This window comes from Saccostrea cucullata, unplaced genomic scaffold (genome assembly GCF_032062105.1).
Source record: "Saccostrea cucullata isolate Sc308-1 unplaced genomic scaffold, CSIRO_AGI_Scuc_v1 ctg611, whole genome shotgun sequence".
NCBI classification, from domain to species: Eukaryota; Metazoa; Mollusca; class Bivalvia; order Ostreida; family Ostreidae; genus Saccostrea; species Saccostrea cuccullata.
In genome coordinates, this window is record NW_026919032.1 from 37,910 (window position 1) to 56,867 (window position 18,958).

Genomic DNA, 18,958 nt, shown 5'->3' on the forward strand with positions numbered 1-18,958 from the left:
AATATCAAATCACACAATATAGATATCCTCTATGAGTATAATGTTCCAAAATTCCAGTTCAAGAGGAAACGTACTATTTTCTGTCTGTTGTATATATCTATAGAGCAAATGTTGTTCATAACGTATCCACTATTTTCACAGAAATAACTTAATTGTTTATTACTAATATTTGCATTCTTTTATTTCAAGAAATTCACAGAAAATCTTTTTCAATGAAGACGATAAATATAGATAGTTTTCAGTAGACCCAAATTAACAAGAGTTATTTCCCGTTGGTGGCCATATTGGGGGTCAACATGCTCATATCCATTCATTATTCAACCAACACTGGCAATTGTGGGAATGGGAAGCATTGTTTTTCTTAAAAATACACATTTATTAGAGCCTCCTTTATTTCATAATTTCTATTCCATAAAGATTTCCCCCAAATATTTCTGCTACACCTTCTTATATTTGGTAGGAAAAAGAGGGAAAATTACCAGGTTGACCCCCAAATATGGCGGCCAACGGGAAATATCTCTTGTTAATTTGGTCTACTGAAAACTATCTATTCTATGTCCTATCCTGATCAGTAAAGCTGCTATTCAGACCTTAATATCATTTCAATATTAAAAGATTCTCTTAATTACCCTCCTTGTTATAAGTGTACCTGCAGAACTTGTGCCATCTGCAAATTTTTGCTCCTTTTTTTTTAATTTTGATAAATTTATTACCTAATGGTTCCAGGTATCTCAGACCCCAAGTTGTATGAAATATATTATTTCATTGTTCATTGTTTCTATAAAAACAAAATAATTTTGATTTTTAATTTTATGTATAATTTAATTTTCCATTAAACTTGAATATTTCCCAGCATGCTGAGAATATTATTTATTATTAATAATTTTTTATATAAGATGAGTCACAAAAGTGTGTGTGTTTTATGTGTAAGAGAGTGGTTAATTAATTTGTTGTCCCTTTGTTTCTTTATGACAAAAACAAATTAAAGGACAATTCATACTTCCTGCCAAATAAAGAAGTCTCTGCTGTGATTTTGTAACAAGCAATGCATTGTGGGTCAAAATTAAGTTATTTCGGAAAAAAAAATTCTATAAAATGAATGTGAAGGAGTCGGATTTTCTCTTTGACTAGGTGTTGTCATTAGAGCTTGCAGTGACAATTCGCATTGTATAAATTTCACTTGTACGCGGTCACAAATTTTCGCGAAAATTTTCGTATTATGTAATTGTAAGACATATAGTGAATCCAAGTTCTGATACACGCGGGTACATGTATATTAAAAAAATTTCTACAGTACATTCCTTAATTTCATCATGGGTCTTCCGAGACTGCAAAAATAAGCAAAATACATATAGTTAACTTATTTGCAGATAAATATAAAACAGATATAAATAAAAATATTCTCTTATTTTAGAACCATATGTTTCTCCAGTTGGCTCTCCAGCATATGGGGAAATTTAGCTATAATTGATTTAAAATTGGGGCAGTGTGAATCAGTATGTGTACAGCATATAACACGTACAGTATGATGATGCAGTATGATTTACTTTTAATTTTTGAAATTGTTGTTAAGTGATGTAATCTCAATAACAGGATATATTGAATTCATATCCTTTTTTTTGTGGGGGGGCCGGGTCTTAATACATGCAAATAAATATATTTAGTAATAAATAATTTTTAAGCTGCAGAACTGTAGCTCTCTAATATTAAGACATTAAATGTCCAACCAGAAAGCTACGTACATTTCAAACATACTTTTACACTATAGAATTTGAATTAATTTCTTCATTAATTGATCAAGATAGATGAAGAATACCTGAGGGTGAGTATTTATTGATTTTCTGAAGGTGAAAATTACGAGATGGAGGACGTGCAAATTCTTCAGTACACTTTTTAAAATATATACTATGTATATAGTGCTGCTGTTAATTACAATTGCTGTCAATGTTTTAAAATACATGCAATGTTGTGTGTGCTGGGTAATGTAGGAATAAAATAACGTACTGACATACAGTAAATATAGGGTTACTTTGTATGAAGCAATTTTGTAATATATATAATTATTCATTTGTTAAAAGTTTATGGAAATTTCCTTAAAATCATAGTTAAAAAAGTATGTAAATTATATCATATATAAAGATATTTTTTGTGGAAGAAATCTGTTATATTATTGCAAAACATGTACAAAAGCCTTGGCAACACCAATTTCTACAAAAAAATATGCAGGCTTCTCTTCATCTGCCAATAATGGACTTTTGGATCCAGGCATATTTTTCAAGTTTCACCTCTTACCCCATCTGTCATAGTCATTTTGTCATTGGAAATGGACATATTTTTCATGGACTAATTTTTGCCGTGCATTATAGTAACTCTCGTCTGGATAATAATTATGATCTAATTTTTGATATATTTTGTTCATTAATTTCATAATTGCTTTCTCTTTTTTTTATGTTTATATTAAATTAATATATATTCCATCATCCCTTTTTGGAAGAGTTAGATTTTTTTCATCTGTAACAGTTTTCTTTTGCAAATTCTCAAGTATTTTAAGGATGCAATGCAATTGAAATGCATTCAATAAGTACATGTAGCAAATTGGTTTGTACTTCCCTCCAAAGTGTGAACAACTACTTTGTCAATGAATATTCATAATTCAAATTGTGTTCATGGCTAATAGGTGTGATTAATGCAGCATCATATATACCTCAAGTGAATTTTCTAGAAAAATCCTGTTTTGCAATGTAATTGTCATAAGACTGCATAAACTTAAAAATGGTGAGTTTTTAATATACATGTAATTATTATAGTCATGAGCTTGAAATATTGAACAGAATTAGATTTAAGAACTGTCTGATAATTAAAAAAAATGTTGTTTTTTAAAGTACTTTCAGATAAGGTTCTGTTGTGTAATTATTATAAATCACTCACAGCATATTGCAATTAATTGTAGCTGCATGCATGCAGATTATGAGATATAGCACAAGGAGATAAGAATTAATTGCCATGCATGAGCATGCAGATCAACATACCCATTTTTCTGATATTTTTTTCTTAAGGACATACGCAACATACCTTTCCTACTGATAATTTTTCAAGATATTCTAAACTTAAACTTATAATACCATTACATGTTCTTAGACAATAAGTCAGCATGCATTACCAGGGGTTTTGAAAAGATATCAAATTTTAAAAATTTTTGCATTAATCAAAGAAAAATGTATCAAAATTACAAAACATAAATTCCAGATTTTTTTTCATCAAAAATTGTTTAAGAAGAGGTGTACAAGTCCCTATATACACATTAAAAGTATTGCACACATGTCCTTCATTTAGTGGAATTCTCCAACTCCAGGGAAGAACCCAATAAAGTTCAAACTACGTTGCATATGACCTTAAACATTAATTTCTCAGCTAGAGAACTTCAGCTCATTCGCGAGATACGCATATCCTAAATACTGCATTTGCACATATGGAAGTACTGTACCTGCTGGCCTGCAACTTTTGGAATATATGTCTTCTTTTTTTTTTTTTACATGAAAATATTTTGTGAAACAATTGATTACTATTTATAATTATACTTTTTTTAAAAATGTATTTTTTATAAGTACAAAAGTCTGAATTTGTCTGAATAGACCAATGAAATCCTTTGACAATGTCAGGCATATGATGCAAAGTATTAATATTAAGATCCTTAAAGTGAGCAATAAAATTGGAAAATTTTTAGGAATCTGATCAGTTATTTAATTGGCTCATGCAGTCAGATTCAGTGTCTAGACCATAAAACTTTGATGAGCTCACTATAATTATGATCTCTGCAGTCTCACTTTAAATGTTTGTGAAAGGAATTTTAAGTAAAAAATTGAGCCTTAATAGGTCAAAAGTTAACTGAAATAATTAATCTTAAGTTTTTATAACTCCAGGCCTGGGGGGCATAAAACTTATGCCCTGTTCACATGGAGAGTTTAATTAGCAGTAAATTAGTGCCAAGTAAACTAATGCGAATCAAACTAATGTGAATTAAATTGCGTTTACACGTCGACAGCTAATGCAAAGTAAACTTAAATGCGAATTAAAATTTTACTTCTGCAGCCCGGCGTCAGCATGGCTATTATGACGTCATTTGCAAATCACGTCACCTTATGCAGTAGCAGATCCATTTGACATAATGGCAAAGTGTCTGAGTATACACAATTTAATGATTAACAAAATTTTCCTTAGTTTTTCACTCAAAAATAACAGAAGTACCAATACCTGACCACCACCAAGTGGCATTTGACTAAATTCTGCCATTACGCATGTGTCAGAATTTAATTTGAATTAGCGTTCACATGGAAGTAATGCGAAGTATAATTAAATGCACAGTAAACTAATTCGAATTAAACTTATTTGCATTAAATTCTCTGTGTGAACGCTCATAAAGCAAAGCTTATTCGCAGTAACGTTACGGTTAATTGAATTAAACTCTCCTTGTGAAAAGGGTCTAATATGAGCTCACTTTTGACCCCAGTCCTACTTTTTTCAAAGGAATTATGTGGGAAAGTAAGACTGAGATCAAAAGTGAGCTCATCTCAGTTTTATGGCCCCGTAGAGGCCAGATCCAGAAATTCTGTTGTGATTGTAATTGGGGGGATTGAACTCATCATCATCACAATCACAAGGGGTAAGTGAAGGGTTGGTTGTGCCATTTTGGGATTTAGCTATAAATGTGTTTTATTGCAATTAAAATTTATAGTACTTTGAATCCATGTTTTATTATCCAGATCATGGCAAAAAATTGGAAAAAACAAATAAATTTTGTGATTCATTCAATGCATTTACATCAAATTCCTCAATGTAAATATGTTTTATGTAACCGCTGATGTGTTTTTTTTTTGTAGGATAAGGATAAGTCAGGAGGAACTCTAAGTTCCATTGCCAACTTTTTCCAGAACTTAGGACCGAGTCGTAAAACAAAGACCCCTGGTTCGCAGCCACGATCTGACTCTGAAGCATCAAGTCATCTGTCAGAATCCAGTACAAAGGGCTCCAGCACAGAGCTACCACCCATCAACCAATCACAGACACCCACTGGAAAAAGAACTCCATCCTATAATGTCAATGGCCCACTCAGTCCCAGGGCAGCAGAAAAAGAGAAGAGTGTCTCAAAGGGGGACAACCAGCGAGTCAACACATGGGCCCAACAGGCCGACTCCAACATAAGTCAGATAACAGCAAGTGCCAACAACAACAAACTGGTGTACCCAGTCAGGACCAAAACAGCCGAGCAACTCAAGTTAGTTAATGTAGATGCTATATGCTTAACCTGGAGTAAATATTTTATTTTAAAAAATTACATTTCATAAATATGGTCTTATTTTTGGGTCTAAGGTTTTACATGATTCACACAGCTATGGAATTTGAATTTCCAAATTTTTGGTTCATATAATACCCCCGCTATGCATTTCAAGCACAGGCACTTGTTTCTGTAATAAATTTTTGACCTATAGTATACATGGTATAATAATATATAACACAAGGTATCTTAAACTCCGATTTACACGGAGTACCCCCCTCCCTTAGAATCGCGCTCATTTACACTTTCAGAGGAAATGCATGGGTAAACTGTTTATACCTATATGTCTTCTACAATAATTTATCATACACAACCATATCTAGCATGCTTGTCTTTATTTTCTTTTATCTCCGTAATCAGAACTCTGCTCGCCAGATCGAAAGTAAAGAACTTTTTTACGTCTGATTTTCCCTGAAAACAGTACGATGTTTATCTGATGTAATTTTAGAGACAGTCGATTTTTAGCCAATCAAAATCTCTGTGCGGGATTAGCACATACCGTTCCATGGTTGAGTCGACTTTTGAAGTTTTCCACTCAGCAGAGTTTTGACGCTGTTTACAGATATAAACAAAAACGAAGACATGCATGCTATGTATGGTTGTGTAGATAATTTATTGTAGAAGACAATGATAATAAACAGTTTGACAGTGCATTTCCTCGATCTGAAAGTGTAAATGAATGCGTTTCTGAGGGAGGGGGGTACTTAGTGTAATTTGGAGTTAGATACCTTGTGTTATTATTATATACTATGGGTTAAAAATTTATTACCGAAACAGGTGCCTGTGATTTCAAGTGTAAAAGTGACTACTGTACAGGAACCAGGAATTTTGTAATGGTGACCAGAAATAATATTAGGTCATCATTTCACAATCTGATAGCAAGTGTGACTTGTAGCATTGATAAACCATGCATTTATGTTTGCCTACTATACATATTGTAGGGAGGATGTTCTTTTGGCCAAAGAGTCAGGGAACTGGAAGGTCGTCCAAGACTTTTACGCCACAACTTTTGAATCCTTTTTGGAGATTAATGCAACATTCAAGGTTAGACTATAATTCCTAATGTTCCCTTCTTAGCTTGAATTTTATGTTGCACTTTTCTAAATTGTTCATACTTTTTCCTTGTTTGAAATGCACTATGGCATACATCAATCATTTTCATTTTTATGAGCTAGCTTTCAGTTACATGTAATTTTTGGGAATGAATTGCAAAGTGAAATGGAGAAGTTGCAATATCACTGATCAATTTGTACAATTTTTCCATCCTGTATGAAAATCTATTGGTGCTACATAACTCGTGATAAGCTTACTAAAACAAGAACAAAATGTTACATATATTTCCATTTAAAAAAAGAATTGTGGATGTACGTCTGTATCATATACACAAACAATAATTATGAACATGTAATAAATTAAAATAGTGGATACATGTATAATGTTAATGTAGATCACTGCTTAACCTGGAGTAAATATTTTATTTTAAAAAAGAAATAAAATGGTCTTATTTTTGGAAGGTTTTAATTCACACAGCTATATCTAGCTTATTATTGTATATAAACCCCCGCTATGCATTGAAAGAACAGGCAGGGGATTTATATAAATTTTTGATTTATACATATATATTTATAACACAAGTATCTTAAATTAACACCCCTCCCTTAGAATCGCGTCGTTTTATCAGAGGAAATCTACTGATTAACCTATATCTCTACAATTATTGTATAGCATGCTTGAATATATTAATCCGCTTGGATGGAAGTAAAGAACTTTTTTAGCTAAAAGGATGTTTATCTGATGTAATTTTCAGATTTTTAGCCAATCAAAATCTCTGTGTGAAATTTTCAAATACTTTGACATGAAGTTTTCCATAAATTTTTATCATATATGATTTTTGATACGTGCAATTTAGTGTGAAACAATGATAATAAACATTTTGACAGTGCATTTCCTCTGAAAGTGTAAATATACCTTGTGTCAATTATATACATGGGTTAAAAATTTATTACCAACAGGTATTTAAGTTAAAATGACTAAATCTTTACAGGAACCAGGAATTTTGTAATGGTGCAATAATATTAGGTCATCATTTCACAATCTGATAGCAAGTGTGACTTGTAGCATTATAAACCATGCATTTATGTTTGCCTACTATACATTTGTAGGGAATTCCGCCAAGATCAGGGAACTGGAAGGTAAGATTTTACGCCACAACTTTTGAATCCTTTGTGTGAGATTAATGCAACATTCAAGGTTAGACCCTCCCTCTTAGCTTGAATTTTATGTCGCACTTTTCTAAAAAAATTTTCCTTGTTTGAAATGCACTATGGCATACATCAATCATTTTCATTTTTATGAGCTAGCTTTCAGTCATGTAATTTTTGGGAATGAATTGCAAAGTGAAATGGAGAAGTTGCAATATCACTGATCAATTTGTACAATTTTTCCATCTGTATGAAAATCTATTGGTAACATAACTTGTGATAAGCTTACTAAAACAAAACAAAATGTTACATATATCCATAAAAAAAGAATTGATTACACAAAAATAATTATGAACATGTAATAAATTAAAATAGTACATACATGTATAATGTCAATGTAGATCACTGCACTCTCATAGATTTGAAGAAAGGTGAAATTGGAAAAAATGACCTAACTTTAGCTATATTGAATCCAGGGGATTTATATAAATATCATTGATTTGACATACATGTATATATGGATTAAATGAATCATTTAAGCATAATCAAATGCCCCCTATATGTGATAAAATCATGATAAAAAAAATCTTGTTCAAAAGTCTGCCAAGATTTTATAGAAAGTGAAAATGAAACTTTCTATATTAATCCAAGAAAATGAATCAGACATAATATGGATATTTCACTTAAAGTAAAGTTAGACATATTTTAGTGTTTCTTTGAATTTATTTTTTTTTTTCAAAAGATTTTTTGAAATTAAAATATGACATTAAATTTTAGGAAGAGAATGCCAAAAACACTGCCCCCTTTTCGCAATTTTCTAAGCGCCCGGGGCGGTTAATAGGGATTATACGGTAGCCATGCATTGATTGCATGCATCAACATGATCAAGCTCCGTAGGCTCCAAATTCATGAATTTTACATAATTCTGTAGCATTCAAAAGGAACCATTTTGTGTCTATTGTGAAAAACACATCTACATGAATTGTTCCACCTCACCAATTACCAGCCTATATATTTGTTCTTTTTGATTAATTATGCATCACCAAGTCTATTAGAATGTAATCTGTGCATGGGCTTTGTTTTATTTTTTCTATTTCTTAAGGACATACGCAAGGTACCTATAAATACCTTCTGATTATTTTTCAAGATATTCTTAATTTATGATTATTAAGTGCCTCAGATGTTCGTAGACAAACAATTAGCATGCATTACCTCAGATTTTAAAAAGATATCAATTGATAAATATTTTTGTATAATTAAAAAAAAAAATTGCAAAAATTACGGAACATATATTTTTGATGTCTTTTTTATCCAAACTTGTTTTAAGAGAAGTGTACAACAGCATATAGAGACAATGAAATGTAGCCTACAGTTCCTTAAAGCAGTGGAACTCTTCAGGGAATAGGACAATAAAGTTCAAACTACGTGTATGTTACATGTGTCCTTAAATAAAACAGGCCCATAGTTCATGTTGCTTACCTGAGAAAATCAGAAATCAGTGTTCAAAAGTCATTTTACCTTCCTGATGTACCTAGATTTTATGAGGTTAACAGGACAGACAAAATGCTCCAGATATTCTAATATTTGGAATATTGAAGAAGGCTGGGTCTTAATTACATTGATAATAATGTCAGGGTCATTATAGATTTAGTTCAGACATTATCTTGTTGTTTTTTTGACAAAAATTAGCATTTGAAAGTAATTTGATAATTTGAATCAAGTTTAACATGCCTGTAATAATGCTTACCAGTAAATAATTTCATCAATTTCAGTTGGAAATTGTGACTTTAAATGCTACGAAGAAAAAAAAAGCTTTAATTATGAACTGTTTATATGTATGACCTTGTTATATAATGACTGCAAATGGATGGGCACCCTCATCTAGCCAGAAATTATGATCCTAGTCTCATTATTCTATACCTGTACAATTCCCAAAACAAAACAATCATGTAGGATGGTATTAATTTGTATTATTTATGCAAAACTAATATTCCTTAGAGCATCAATGTCTAATATAAATTCTGCGCATTTCCTGATATTGCCCATATACCTTAGTAAACCCCTTGTGCATGGGTCTGCATAATTGACAACAATTTACTATAAATACCACAATTTACATCATATCTCCCATCCACCCATTGTCCACCCTGACAAAACAATAACACAAAAATCACAACATTGTAACAAGTGGTTTGTTATAATAGTGACGGAATAATAAAGATTAAACAGTACTGTAAGTTAAACATTGAACATCAGAGTTATATAATCTCCAATGGAAATATTTTTTGTTGGCAAGAATAGAATGTATATAGCTCACTTCAAATTTGTAGTCAAATCTATTAGGTATATAAATATTAAGCAGAACATAATGCTGTGAAACACTGATGCCCCCATATGGCAGCTTATGGTGAGGGTTGAATTTTCTCATATGCAAGTCAAACTCTAAAGGTCAAGGTCAAAAGGTCAAAATTGTTGGTACCCAAAGGAAGATCTTGTCACAAGGAATACACTTGTGAAATATAAAATCCCTAGGTCTAGAGTGTTCTAACTGTTCAAAAGGTATGGCCAAGGTAAAATGTTTTAAAATATGGGTCTCACTTTAAGGTCAAGGTAAAAAATATTTATACCCACTGAAAGATCTTGTCATTATGAATACACATGTGAAGTATGAAAGCCTAAGCACCAACTGTTTAAAAGTTAAGGTTAAATTGTGGTAATCTTTGTCAAGATTTGTCATACTCCAACTGTTCAAGGGCAAGAGGCCCAATTTGGTGGTACCCAAAGAAAGACCTTGTCACAAGGAATACACCTGTGAAATCTAAAAGCCCTTGTCCCACCCACTCAAAGCAATGTTTAAGTTTTTGCAGACAGACACACAAAAGGATAGGGCAAAAACTATTTAAAAAATCTTTTATTACAAGGGCATAAAAATACTTGTATATATCTATTGGTTTGCGATTGATGATAAAGAAAAGTAATGTGCATTTCCAGATCTAGATGATCATATTTATGAGATCTACAAAAATCTTTTTATCAGTAGTACTGACAAAAGCTCTTTTAATGATTCCATTTTAGTGATTGGGAAAGAATACAAGCTTAAATCAAATATTAAACTATTATTAACCCTATCAGAAAACTTGAGTATCTAAAACACTGGTTTCTTGAATACCATGGATATGTTTTAAAAAGTGATTTTGAAGTCCGTATTCCCTTATTCTTTAAGAATTTCCTCTCAAATCATTTGGAATCCTTGGATATCATAAGTTTGTTTAAGTCTCATCAAGTTGATGAAAGCCTGGTTTGACTGACTTAATTACCGTATCTGTTAAAAACATTAAAGCAACATAGAACAAGCTTGTGATTAAAATTCAGTTTGTTAGAATTCTTGGAATATTTTACTATTTTACATATTAACTTAAATTTGAATACTCTAAATTGGCAAATAATCTCGATGGTTTTAATTTCACTATTTTCGCGATTTATCATTTTTCTGCAAAATTAAACCCATCCTGAATGTAATCCTGAATGTTGTTATTAGTTTTTAAAAACGTTTAAAAGCTTATACAAAATTTTGAATTAATTTTTTAAAGCGTGAAATTAAAAACATCGCCATTGGTAATTTTTGAAATATCGTGAAATTTTAACAACTTACAGTAATATGACACTGAGTACTTATTCTCTTTAAGTTTTGATATTGTTACTGTCTTAATCTTGCTTAAAACCTTGCTTTTGAGTTGCTCAAAGTTTTCAATTTATTTCTACTCTCAGCTGTGTATTCTTGGCATATTGAATTTTACTTAAGTGTTGATACATTAATTAATGGAGACTTTAAAGTCCTTTTGGCACAAACTTGTTATTTTCATGAACAACAAAAACTTCCCTTCACACTGAGTGTTTTAAATGCCAATATTTTTGTGAAAAGTAAATTGATTTCCAATACATTTAGCTATTTAAGCTTGATAAGATTAAATACTTTGGCTTAAAAGCAGGAAAGTATTTGCAGAACATTATTTAAAGTTTCATTTTGAAGTTTGAATAATTGCATATTTTCCAGAGCACAAGAGTTTTGCCTGTAGATATTCATGATTTATAAGTTCATGGTAATTATGAGGTTTTATATCCTGTATGTTTGGGATATCTGTCACCCTTAAAATGGTTTTACGCAGATAAAATTGAATGGTTAATCAATATATCAACATTAAACTTGCCCATTTTCTTTGTAGGTAGAATAACTGGCATGTTATCTGTGATATACATGATATAATGTAAATATATATATATGGATTGTCAATTTGATCAATTTGTCAGGGGGTCTCAAATTCAATTCAGCACTGCAATATTTTGAAATTCTGCTAGATTACTGAACAACATTTTGACAATCAAATACATGTAATAAATTATTTTATTTGGAGTATAATTTTTACTTATTATTTGTCTGCATGAAACTCCAGGGATCAATTTAAACCTTTGATGAGCATATCAAAGGAATTTCTAAATGTTTCTTTTATATGCCCCCTGCAGTAGGTATACCAGTGCATGATTAGTATGCAGTACTTTAATAAAACTATATAAATTATTTGGTTTTAAGTCATATATTTCTTTAATTTTAAAATCAGAATTAACGTTCACTTTTAATATATTAGCTATTTCTGTCAACATTTTTTAATCTGACCAAGTATGAAATTTTCCTGCAGTATTTTGATTTTACAGTAATGTTTAATTTTGACCATGCAGCTTTCATGCAGTATTTTGACTTAATGAACATGCAATCTTTAACTTTATTTAAGCATGCAGTTTTCATGTAGTATATTGTCTTTACAGCAATCTGTAATTATTAAATGCAGTATTTTGAATTTATAGCAATCTTTAAATTAGACCATGCAGTTTTCCTGAAGTACATTGAATTTACAGCAATTTTTAATTTTTACTATATAGTTTACATGCAGTATTTTGACTGTACATGTAAAAGCAATCTTTAAATTTGACCATGCAGTCAATAGTCTACACAACAATCTTCAATTTTTTCATGCAGTTAACATGAGATATTTCGAATATATTATAGCAATCTTTACATATGACCATGCAAATTTCATGCAGTATTTTGACTTCAGTTTAGTTTGATTTTATTTTGATCATGCATCTTACATGTAGTATTTTTTACTTTTTAGCAATCTTTAATTTAGACCATTTATTTTTATGCAATTTTTTAACTTCTTGGCAATCTTTATTAATTCTGACCATGTAGTTTTATGCAGTATTTTGATTTTTAGCAATTTTTAATTTTGAGCTTGCAGTTTTCTTGCAGTATGTTGACTTTATAGCAATTTTTAGTTTGACCATGCAGTTTTTCTGTAGTATTTTGACTTTTTAGCAATCTTACAATTCTGACCATGTATTTTACATGCAGGATTTTGACTTTTCAGAGAGATCCCAGCAAGGAGTACAAAACAGTGGAGGAACCAGGCCTCAAGTTTGAGTTAGTTCACATGGTCTATGAAATTCTTCTGAAAATGGTAAGTCATAAATCAAAATCATACCTTTTAACAAGTCAGGTAAGGAATCAGCTCATTGAATGTGAAAGGCAAAGTTCATGGAGTACTAGTAATGCTTGCACAACGTGTCAATAAATACATGTACATGTAGGTTGAATTAGTTTACAAATTTCATTTGATATTTACTATATTATGCTTTTGGAGCATTTTGAACCTTTGGTTTTGGGATTTTAAATTTTATAAATACATGTCATCACATATGCTTGGAATAACTTAATTATTTGTTTACTGTAGTGTAAAGTGGTTGTTATAATTCTCATATAACATTTTGCATTGCAGCCACAGGAAATTCAGAAGGTGGTTCTAAAATCTGTCATAAATAGTCTACTTAAGGACAAGAGGTAAATGTACATGTAGCATCTGGATCTGGATTATTTAGATTGTTACATTGTATCAGAAAAATACTAATAAACTGTAGAACTTGAGAAATTATGACTTTAAATGAGACTGTTCATATATACCGTATAACGGGTATTTTTACTAATTTTTACGAGTTTTATAAATCTGTAAAAATTAAACGCGTAAAATTTCACAGAAGTAATATACGCCTTGCCTAAATTTTGAACATTGTATTATGAGAGTATTTCAATGCTATCATTGCCATTTAGCCAAGTACCTGGAGGCTACAGAATTAGTACTGACACTCGTTGGTATTTTGGGGAATTTTTTAATTGATTATCGATTAGAATCAAACAAGTAAATCTTAATTAATGCACAAATTATACAAACACCGTCAATTACCTGGTTCCTCTTATGGGAGACATAATTACTGATAATGGCTTAATTATTACAGACTGAAGTCTTCAAATTATATCCATTTTTCAAGATTTTGACCCTTTCTTCTTCTTATTAGCTTCCAGTAAAAACTTCGACATTTTAATGCGTCGTAATCCGTGTCCCCTGTAATTCTGTCAACTTAATCATGATGGCTTGCGTTGTCTCTCTTTGTTTTCATTAAAATGAAGACGGCACGTGGTGGGCAACAATAATGATGCGTGAACATGTGTACTACAGGAATAAATGCAGGGTATGTGATATTTAAAGGTATTTAACTCTTTCAACACTGAGTAACTTTTATCAACCAACCCCTGGTACACTGAGTAACTTGGGACATCACTAAACATTTCACCTTCCGTCACAAAAAATACTATAACTTCTTTATTTCTTTGAATATTTTAATAAATGACACATCATTAGAAAGGTGAGGCATTTCTCTTTTAAATGATATAAATTTTATATATATACAAAATTATTTATCAAGTCAAAAACACTAATAGAATTCATAATTACATTTTAGAACGGATCTTATGCAATAATTCAATAAATTTGCTGCTATGAAGTTTCAAAATCAATTATGTTCTTACCATCGTTTAAAAGAGAAATTATTTCCGAGTAAAATGATATGCAATATGTCAGAATTTATCAAAAAGCAAGTCCATAATTATCAATAAATAAAACGGGGTGTTTCAGAACATCGGAAGAAGTCTGGCGCGTGGAAAACATCCTCTCTTTAGGAGCCTTGATATTCCGATTCCAAGTCATCTTTCTCCGACAAAATTTCACAACATTGTTAATAACTCATGTATTTGTTGTCTAGAAACATTTATAATGTCTAATTCCCTCATTTTATTAAATCTTTCATCGCCAGAAAGATCGGACATTTCGTCGTTTACCGCCATTTTGCTTTCTTCTTCGTTTTCTTTACTAATCATCTAATTTTCCTTATTTTTTCGTAGTTTTCGCCATGTGGGCCGCCATTTTTATTAATGGATGTTTACATCATTCTACCCATAATTCATAGCGAAAGATTTTGCGCAGAGAACACTTTCTATTTCTAAGAATAAACGTTTGACTTTCAGTTTAGTGTCTGAGACCGATGTATCGGTCTACCGTGTTCCAAGACAAAATTTTATCAGACCGATGTATCGGTCTACAGTGTTGAAAGGGTTAAATGAATAAACAGATCACTTAAGGAATCAACACTCGTTATCACGGGAACACTTTCGTTGTTATTTTACTCCGGGTTGTCCAGACATTTAAAACATGTATATGTATGTTAACGCATTCAAAATGCTAAAACATTGATCTGGACCTTCTGTTGATTTTAATTTTTATGGACATGCTCAATTCGTAAAAATTTAACACGTAAAAAATAAAATCACCCTATTTCAACAGAAATCTGTAAAAATTTACAGCAGTAAAAATTACCCGTTATACGGTATTCTTATTGCATCAACTTGTTTGTCAGTAGCTTGCCTCATTTAAGATATTGTTTATACACAGAGAAAATTACTGTTAGATAATACATGTAGATTGATAGTTTATCTGGATCTAAATTGATTTTTAAGTTCATCAACTGACTGATTGAAGTTGTATTAATATAGATATATTCTTATGTACATTTTAGTATTTGTCCATAGTAAAGTAATTAGCAAAGAAATAACTGAATGACTATCACATTAGACAATCTGACTACTGAATGTTACAGCTGTAAACAATTCTGTATCATGCTCATTTTATTTTTTGCTCAATTTAATGCTTACTCAGGGACCATGACAGCAGAATTCATTGGTAAGATGAAGATCAAGGCATTGTATGACATTTTTATGAAAAAAAAATTAAATAATGGAAGATTGATAGAATTTTTTTCAGAATTGATTTATACATGTACATTTGTTCATTTATGTACATGTATGCATGTGATTGTGCCTAGATTACTGGTATATTCATCTATGTTGTTATCCTATAAAGTCTGCCCAAAGCGATAGATTAAATTAAACCAATTGCATTTAATATTTATCAATATCAGAGCCAGCAAGGTGTAGAAATTTACATTATTTTTTTTTTTTTTAAGGCCCCATACAAAGGATGACCTGAGAGCTTATTTGGTACTCCTGCAGGTATTGTAGAATATTTTTATTTTTTTTTATTTGGGGAAGGGGGTGATGTATCACATAAGAGAAAAAAGTGTTTTCAAGACTGTCAAGACAAGATGAATTTTCAAGCATGCTGTTTTGTGATACAAAGGATCACACAGGGTTGTCACTAAGAATTGAAATAGCAGGGGACAATAAAAAAAATACAAGGAGATCTGTGGTTCCTCTCCTAAAAGGGAGTGAGGAGGAATACCAAAATAAACGAGGGGTTATAACCTTAAAGGCCAGAAAATTCCCCAGGCCCCGAGTCGTAAGGACAACCCTGGTCACAGCTTTTCACAAGATAATGAATGCAATTTAAAAAGTTATTTCAATTTAATCTACAGTATTAGGCTATCCAGTAATACTATTATCATGATTATGATGATATTTACAAATCATGACATATTGTACAAAGCAGATCCATTTGACGTAATTTCAAACTTTATAAAATAACGTTATTTTATGCATGTGTCAAAATTTGAATTGAATAAGCTTTGTATATTTTCACATGGAGTTAAAGCAAAGTTTTTAATGTGCATTAAATTAATTCAAATGAATTTAATTTGCGTTTCATTCCTCATTTGAAAGTGGATCAGATTTAATTCACAGTAGCTTATGTTTGATTGGGAAAATCTTTTATGAATATTATGTCTCCATATAAAGTTTAAGAATATTGATTGTATTTCTAATTAAATTCATTCATATATGAATATGTGACATAAAAAATGCCACTTTTATCAAACAGATACATGTAGTTATATACAATTTCTAATTATCATGTCTGATGGTACATGTAATTGAAAACTTTCTTTTAATTAACGAAATACATCCAGTATTCTGTACATAGGAAATGAACAGCCTGGCATAGAATTTATCATCGGATCATCGTGACACATGTAACCACTACAATTTTCATTTGTTGTTCTTAGAATATGAGATTAAATATTTATCTATGCAATAATTTGTAATTTCATGTAAATAATAGTAGAGTTTAACTTGTTTGTAAAAGAACTTGTTTATAAGGAAAACTCAATTGTATGGAAACTTTTATATTCTGAGTTGAACAAGTTTTCTATGCTTTTGTATTACACAACATCATGAGCAGTGAATCAAATTTCTGAATTTTTTATGCTCCTGGATCGAAAGATCCAAGGCATATATTGTTTTTGTCCTGTCTGTCTAGCTGTCTTTCTATCTGTTTATCTGTTTGTCTGCAAACTTTAACCTTCGTCATAACTTTTGAACCATGAATGATAGAGACTTCATATTTGGCATGCATACTCCACTAATTAAGCTCTTTCAAATGAAGCAAGGTCAATGACCTTGTGACCTTGACTGACCTATATGCTAAAAATAGTTTTTTTTCTGCAAACTTTTACCTTCGCATAACTTTAGGACCATAAATGATAGAGACTTCATATTTGGTATGCATACACCACTGATTAAGCTCTTTTAAATGACACATTGGTCAATGACCTTGTGACCTTGACTGTGACCTATATGCTAAAAATAGTTTTTTTTCCTGTAAACTTTAACCTTTGCCATAACTTTTGAACCATAAAAGATAAAGACTTCATATTTGTTATGCATACACCACTGATTAAGCTCTTTTAATTAAATGTCACAATGGTCAGTGACCTTGATGTGACCTATACGCTAAATATAGCTTTTTTTGGCAAATTTTAACCTTTGCAATAACTTTTGAACGAAGAAAGATAGAGACTTAATATTTGGCATGCATACTCCACTAATTAAGCCTTTTCACATGACACCAAGGTCAATGACCTTGTGACCTTGACTGTGTCCTACATGCTAAAAATAGCTTTTTTGGACCTTCACCATAACTTTTGAACCATGAGAGATAGAGACTTCATATTTGGTATGCAGACGTCACTAATCAAGTTCTTCAAATGACACCAAAATCAATAACATTGTGACCTTGACTTGACCTATATGCTAAAAATATGTTTTAACTTTGTTGCAGCCGGGCGCATTGTGTTTCACAAACACATCTTGTTTTCTTTCAAACTATTACAGTCAGAGGCTTCAAAATTTTCTTTTCAGAATCCCCAGTTTGAGAATTTTTCTACCTACGTCATCTTTGCCCACCTTCTGAGGCAGATTGCTGCCTTAACAGATCATGACCACCATTTTCTTGTTCACTGGATGAAAGGGTAGGCCATAAAAAATTATTTCGTATGTGATATTGCTGCATAGTGTACTTTATTTTTACAATATAACTCTTTATAAACCCCTTAGGAGTAATCACAGGCCTTTGGATTGCTTAAAAAAAATTTGTGTGTAAAAAAAAAAATAAAGTTATGGAACTCTTACACTGGGTACCCAATTTTGCTAATAAAATATTTTTTAATCAAATGCTCTAAAGTTCTACTTTCTATTTAAATCTATTCATAGATAAACAATTTCTACAAAGCTCATTGAAATTCCATTAGATATTCTGAAAGTAATGTATACAATCATTAAATAGAAAGTCACTGTACAGTAAAGTAAAACACCATAAAAGTCAATAATATTTGTCATCTTGTATGCAAATAGTCTCATGCTCTAAAAGAACTCTGTTTAAACTTGAATATAATTGAAATTTTAAACTAAATCTGTGCATTTTTTTCAATACATCTAGGTTGAAGAGACAAGTTTTTCAGAAAATCATAAAGAGACTTCAGAACTTTATTTCAATACGACTGTTTCCCCCCAAACCTCAGGACCTCCCACCAATGGCGAAGTGTACTTGGTGGATTCCCAGTGCTACCAAAGTGCTGGCACTTCTCAGTAAGAACATGAAATTATACATCTTAATTGTGAATAAAAATGGACAAAGGATTATTTCCACACTAATATTAAAGATATTCTTTAAAGTAATTTGAAAGAAAAATCTGCTCTCAGAAAAGCAAAATCCATACCTCCCTTTGATTGATACATTATTTATGTACAAAT

At 31.1% G+C, this 18,958-nt stretch overlaps 1 protein-coding gene across 2 annotated transcripts in view; it reads left to right on the plus strand.

Annotated features, from left to right (window-relative positions):
* Positions 1-18,958, plus strand: part of LOC134277907 (probable E3 ubiquitin-protein ligase HECTD2) — a 38,172-nt gene that overhangs the window by 2,276 nt on the left and 16,938 nt on the right. Inside the window, exons 2-9 of one of the 2 annotated variants that reach the window (XM_062760206.1) lie at positions 4,878-5,272; positions 6,274-6,376; positions 12,957-13,046; positions 13,365-13,426; positions 15,633-15,656; positions 15,940-15,985; positions 18,068-18,177; positions 18,645-18,793. In XM_062760206.1, the coding sequence (XP_062616190.1) occupies positions 4,878-5,272; positions 6,274-6,376; positions 12,957-13,046; positions 13,365-13,426; positions 15,633-15,656; positions 15,940-15,985; positions 18,068-18,177; positions 18,645-18,793 (979 nt within the window). The remainder of the gene's footprint in view (positions 1-4,877; positions 5,273-6,273; positions 6,377-12,956; positions 13,047-13,364; positions 13,427-15,632; positions 15,657-15,939; positions 15,986-18,067; positions 18,178-18,644; positions 18,794-18,958) is intronic. The other variant, XM_062760214.1, reaches the window with a different exon arrangement.